General features: G+C 37.7%; 1 protein-coding gene across 1 annotated transcript in view; it reads right to left on the bottom strand.

Moving 5' to 3' along the window:
* erbb4a (erb-b2 receptor tyrosine kinase 4a) overlaps window positions 1–6668 on the bottom strand; it is a 171795-nt gene that overhangs the window by 64148 nt on the left and 100979 nt on the right. Inside the window, exon 2 of the mRNA XM_016467875.1 lies at window positions 6284–6435. Within this exon, the coding sequence (XP_016323361.1) occupies window positions 6284–6435 (152 nt within the window). The remainder of the gene's footprint in view (window positions 1–6283; window positions 6436–6668) is intronic.

Raw genomic sequence — 6668 nt, 5'->3', positions numbered from 1 at the left:
GCTTCCATAATATAGTGAATAAAGGTAAAGGAAAAGCACAGAAAGCCTTTAATACATAGCAGGTCATTCTAAAACTTGTGCTTTCTTGCCGACGGGTCTCTGCTGGTCAGAGAAAAAGGGTATAGAGACCCCTAGAGAGTGTGTTTTTCAATTCAGAGATTGAAATGTGAGAAGGATTTTAACAGGGAAGGAGAAAAATGAGCTGAGAGATGTTCTACGGCTGCATAAATCTGTCTCTCCACATGTACTGCATGTATATATATATATATATATGGACTGCGGTGGCAGAGCAATAAATGCAAAGAGGTGATTGTATGTGGCAGTTCCTGACGTTAACACGAGCTGGCAGTTTAGACATTGAGCCACTCTGGTATTCCCACTAAGCAGGCATAGAGGGAGCCAGCAGCCTGATTGATCAGACCTTAATGAAGAGTCAGTCAAACCCTGTAACATCATTAGCTTCTGCTGGAACGCTCAGGCCTTGACCAGGATAAAACCTGACAGCAGACCGTAGGTCTACTTGACAGGCCAAAGTGACACCACCTGCCAATACACACCCCGGATCCTGGATGCTGGTAGATTGATGGGAAAACATCAGGGCTACAGGTAAACAAGAGACCTTTGAAACACAGATTTGTTTGTTCAATTGTTTTCATGGGCAATGTGTGACGAAAAAAATGCACAGGAGACGCATATAAATAACAATGTGAAAAATATAAGTTTACTTCTGTAATATGTGAACCATAACCTAGACCATCTTTACAAATCAAAGTCTGATAACAAAGACACTTGTCCTGTTTGCTGCTGCCGCGTGTTTTGAGTTTGAGCTCCATCAAGTTAATTCATTATTGCCTACTTTTTTATCTTAAAATCAATTTTATACAATACACCCTTGTTATTCAACCATCATTTCCCTCTGATTTTAGGGATAGATTATGGGTAGGGTTAGGTTCAGTGGTTGCTATCGTATTCTACAACAAAAACAATCAGAGCACCTTGTTATCACAAAATAGTTTTATTTAGATTTCCCGAGTCCGCTATTAGTTTATAGACCGTTAGCATCACCAGCGTGGTTACCGCTAATCTTGCTTACATTGCTAATACTCTATTCACACACATTACCATTGTTTTACTCACTGTTACTTGCTTTAATGGCGGATGTGTGTCTACCTTTGAGTGCAGGTGAGGACACCTTCGAGCTGCAGTCGGTGCAGCTTGAGCTGGAGGCCATGGAGAAGCAGATTCGTGACCTGGTGGAAAAGGAGGCCCAGCTGAGAGAGCGGCAAGCCGCGCTGGAAACATCCCGGGCTGACACTCACAAGCCCAGGGTAAGTATACAGCATGCTGCTAACACTCCCACCACCTCTACTCCGTGTGTTTCTCTGCACAGGCCCGGTGCACCCAGGACGCGATCTTCCCAGATCTCCTTCACTCTGGCACCGGGACACCATGAACCCTGTGTGCACCAGCAGCGGAAGACGCGAGCCAGGGCCCGGGCGAGGACCTCTCCCCCTCTGCCACCTCGAGATCTCCACCCGGAACCGCTTCGCTCCACTCCGCGAAACCGAAAGCGACGCTGCGATCATCGGAGACTCCATCGTTCGGCACGCCCGTGCTACGTTAGCTGAAGGTAAAGTGCACACTCACTGTTTCCCTGGTGCTCGTGTTCTCGATGTTTCTGCGCAGAGACCCGCAATCCTGAAGGGCGACGAGAATATCGGCGTGGTCTTGCTGCACGCGGGGGTGAACGACACCAAGCTGCGGCAGACAGAGACACTGAAGAGGGACTTCAGGAGCCTGATCAAGATGGTACGCAGCACATCGCCCGCAACGATGATCATCGTGTCAGGACCGCTTCCCACTTATCGACGAGGACACGAAAGTTTCAGTAGACTGTTTGCTTTAAACGAATGGTTATTGTCATGGTGTAAACAAGAGAAACTGCTCTTTGTTAATAATTGTAATCTTTTCTGGGAGCGTCCTAGGCTTTTTCACGCTGATGGCCTGCACCCCAGCAGAGTCGGAGCGGAACTCCTGTCGGACAACATCTCCAGGACCCTACGCACCATATGACTAGTAAGCCAATTCTCAAATAACTGCTATGATGGATTTTGTTGTACTCACTTAAATGGTAGAAGTACTTGCGTTGTCCAATCTATAAAGATTGTGTCTGTTCCCCGAATAGTGAGGTCAAAATATAAATTTAATGCAGGATCTATCAAAATAAATGAACAAAAACAATTTTTAAAGTTTGGGCTTTAAAAACATTAGATCACTCGCACCCAAAGCAGTTATTGTAAATGAAATCATAATAATTATAATAATTGAATAATTAATAATGTATGCATTTAGCAGACACTTTAATCCAAAGCGACTTACAGTGCATTCAGGCTATACATTTTTTGCCAGTATGTGTGTTCCCTGGGAATCGAACCCACGACCTTTTGCGCTGCTAACACAATGCTCTACCACTGAGCTACAGGAACAAAGAAATGATCACAGATAATAGTTTTGATGTACTCTTAGTAATAAACTTATTACTGCATCTAAACCAACAACATGTTTATTAGATCCTGTACCCACTAAATTACTGAAAGAGTTGTTGCCTGTAGCAGAAGAACCACTTCTCAATATTTCTTTATAACTCGTCGTTATCTTTAGGTCACATCCCAAAACCATTCAAGCTGGCGGTTATTAAGCCTCTTATTAAGAAACCACAACTAGATCATAATAAACTGGCAAATTACAGACCCATCTCAAATCTTCCTTTTATGTCTAAAATTTTTAGAAAAAGTTGTGTCTGCTCAATTGTGCTCCTTCCTGCAAAAAAATGATCTTTAAAATTACAAATGACTTGCTTCTTGCGTCAGACCAAGGCTGCATCTCATTGCTAGTTTTACTTGATCTTAGTGCTGAGTTCGACACTACAGATCATGACATACTCATAGAATGATTACAAAACTATACGGGTATTCAAGGGCAGTCTTTAAGATGGTTTAGATCCTATCTGTCCGATCGCTACCACAATCTCTTGGATTACAATTTGCAACTAGACGGATGTACTGTTACTTCCACTACAGTCAAAAATCTGGGTGTTATTAGACAGAAACTTGTCTTTAAAAATCGCATTTCCCATGTTACAAAAACAGCATTCTTCCGTATCAGTTACAACATATTATTACTTACCTATAAGGCCCTTAATGATTTAGCTTCTGAGTACCTAACTAGTCTTCTACCACGCTACAATCCATCACGCTCCCTAAGGTTGCAAAACTCTGGGCTTTTGATAGTACCTATGATAGCAAAGTCCACTAAAGGAGGTAGAGCTTTTTCGCATTTGGCTCCCAAACTCTGGAATAGCCTTCCTGATAATGTCCGGGATTCAGACACACTCTCTCTGTTTAAATCTAGATACACATCTCTTTGGTCAAGCATTCAAATAATGCATCTCATAATCTTGTACTGCAGTTATATCTGATCAAATGCACATTATTATTCTTTAGTTTGGGTTAAACAAATAATTTTTGCTTGGTTGGAACAGCAGCTACGCTAATTATGTCTCTATGTGTTTCTCTGTTTCTGCCACGTGATTGACATCCCGTGGTAACTAGGATTTACACAAACTTCAGTCTGGATCCAGAACACCTGAGAAGAGATGATGCCAAGCCCTCAGAGGACCACAGATGATGCCAACCCTGAAACAACATACAAAACTACCACATTTTGCTATAAGTTGTATTGCAACATATAATCATTATAATCAATTCTGCCATATGTACATCAACTTGACATAGTCATCACTGATAAGCTACTACTAAATATATTGTAGAAACTTAATTTTCTGTAAAGCTGCTTTGCAACGATTTGTATCATGAAAAGTGCCGTACAAATAAACTGAATTGAACTTGTTAGAACTCAATCTATATTTATTCAGCAATTATTCTGTTATTGGACTATTATACTATTACTAAGTCAAATAACTGTTTATTGTTATAAATAAATATAACATAATAGTTATAAACTATTTACTGAACATGTGTGTCTTTTATCATGTTGCCGTTTCCGATAAAAAACAGTTATTTTGTGGCTTATTACTTTACTTTAGCTCATCACTGTAATTTTTAAGGCTATTAAAGGTTCTTAGTGTCATTATTCGGCTGTAAAATATTGTCCATTATTGAGAATGTTATTGACATGATACTGTATGTTATCGACAATGAAGACTGTGAATGAACAGAATTGTCACATGGGACCTGTTACTTTACTTAGCGCTGGGTAGGATGGGCCAGTCCCTCCTTTGTGTGATGACAGATAGATAGATAGATAGATAGATAGATAGATAGATAGATAGATAGATAGCTTTGCATCACAGGGATAAATTACATTTTACAATATATCCACAAAAAAAAAATAATAATATTTCACAATATAACAGTTTTTAGTGTATTTTTGATCAAATAAATGCAGCCTTGGTGAGCAAAAAGAGACTTCTTTTGCAAGCAATTTTTTGCAAATAATCAATTTGAGTTTATAGCCATAAGATAATAGAAACATAAAATAAATTCTGAAATTTCAATGTGTTAATAATTGCTTCATCTCCAGTACCTCCTCATGGAAGACACTCATGGATGGTCACCATGGGACCTCCCTCAAACTACACACGTTGTTTTCATTTGCGCTATACCATGTGACCTGTTCCCACATTTCATCCTGATACATTAGAACCATTATGAGGCGACTTCTATGAAAAACCATTAATTTATTAAGACTCAGAACCCATGTGATTTCTCTGTGAAAAAGTAATACACTTGGTTTTAGTATGAAAACAAGGCAGCCTCAGAAAGCCTTTTTGCTCTATTTCTGCAGTTATACCAAGCGTGGAACCAGAGTAACATCCATTAATGCAAATGTAAAAGAGCTATTTAACCATCAGTGTTACCAGTAATTGCAGCACCCGTACAAAAGACTACTAAAAGCTCCAACTGCCTTTGAAATCCAGAAAAACATGATGATTTGCTCTCTAATGTCATGTCACTGGAGTGTTCATATTGGGAGCAAATAGTCTTCTGCTATTTATATATTTACATAGTATTCTGTTAGTCATGCATAATAATAGTTTGCTCATTTGTGTTATTTTAATAAAAGGTGCAAAGCTGAATTCCTAACATCTGTCCAAAAGTAGAATCAAGCAAACAATTAATCTATCTCTGTCTGTCTGTCTGTCTGTCTGATGCGTTCATGCTTAACTGCATGCAGTTTGGGTCCAGTATGAACTGATGGCAGCATTACATATAGATGGATCTAAGACTGTCTCTCTCTCTCTCTGCCTTTTTAATTTCACAAATCAAGTCATTTAGCAAATGAGTTTCAAACAAGTGTACATGTAATGGCTAAATGGCAACTTTGATTATGTTTAACATCATTTGTAGTTGAAATTACAAATGCGAACAGATGGTTCCAAGAACACCAAGTGAAATTGTAGCATAATTTTATTACATATTCTTAATTATTTAGTCCCCACACTCAACACCAAAAACCATGAAATAGCATAAAAGTTATTTGCCATATAATGAAAATTGGTACAACATATGCAAACCAAAATAATTTACACCTAAATTTCTGTATAGATCTACCAGAATGACTTTTGATGATTAAAACTATATACAAAAATTAAAAAAATTTAATGATAAATTATATACAAATCAAATCAATCAATGTTTTGCACTATGTCATTATTTTCCAGTACAAATGTTTATAGCTGTAAAACGTTATAGCTTTAAAATTTCCAGCTATTATTATTTATTAAAATCAGTGTTTAATTTAAAATATCTACACTACTGGTCAAAAGTAGTATAAAATTATTTTTACTCAGATTTAAAAAAAAATTATAAGTGAAAGGATAAAAACAATAAGTGAAAGGAAAGATATATTTCAAATAAATGGTGTTCTTTTAAAATATATTTATTAAAGAATTAAAAAAAAAATATATCATATTTTCCACAAAAATATTAAGTAGCACAACAGTTTTCAACATTGATAACACAAATAAATGGTTCTTGAGCAGCAAATCAGCATATAGAATGATTTCTGAAGGATTATGTGAGACTGAAGATTGAGGTAATGATGCTGAAAATTCAGCTTTGCATCACAGGAATACTTTTTTTTTTTTTTTATAGAAATCAGTTTTTTAAAGTTGTAAATGTTTACATTTGTAATAATATTTCACAATATTGCTGTTTTTACTGTCTTTTTTTATCAAATAAATACAATTGTGAGTACTTACCTTGAGGAATGACAGGTTACGGTTTCTTTCAATACTGGTGATCTCCAGATTACCCATGACCACCTCACAGTTTTCGTAGAACTTGCGAAGAGTTTTGTACTGCTGGTCCAAATCCGACAGCGTGCTGAGCTTGTTATCAGTGCCAGGACACACTATAGAGGAGAAAAAGAGACAGAGAGATTGATCAGACTGTGATCAGGCTGTTTTGCACCAGAGGTTCATTGAGTGGAAATAAATCCACAAGACTATTTAAATATGACAAAATATGAAATTAAAAAGGTATAAATCACTTGTTTTTCTAAAGAAACACTGTCACATCGGGAGTCGGCATCTGCCTTGCCTCCCCTAAGCCAACTGAGTTTTAACAGAACCCCTAAAGCGTGCT

The sequence above is a fragment of the Sinocyclocheilus anshuiensis genome, unplaced genomic scaffold, assembly GCF_001515605.1.
Source record: "Sinocyclocheilus anshuiensis isolate Anshui unplaced genomic scaffold, SAMN03320099.WGS_v1.1 scaffold348, whole genome shotgun sequence".
NCBI lineage: Eukaryota > Metazoa > Chordata > Actinopteri > Cypriniformes > Cyprinidae > Sinocyclocheilus > Sinocyclocheilus anshuiensis.
Note: the sequence above shows the minus strand (reverse complement) of the source record. Positions and strands in the feature narration are given on the sequence as shown.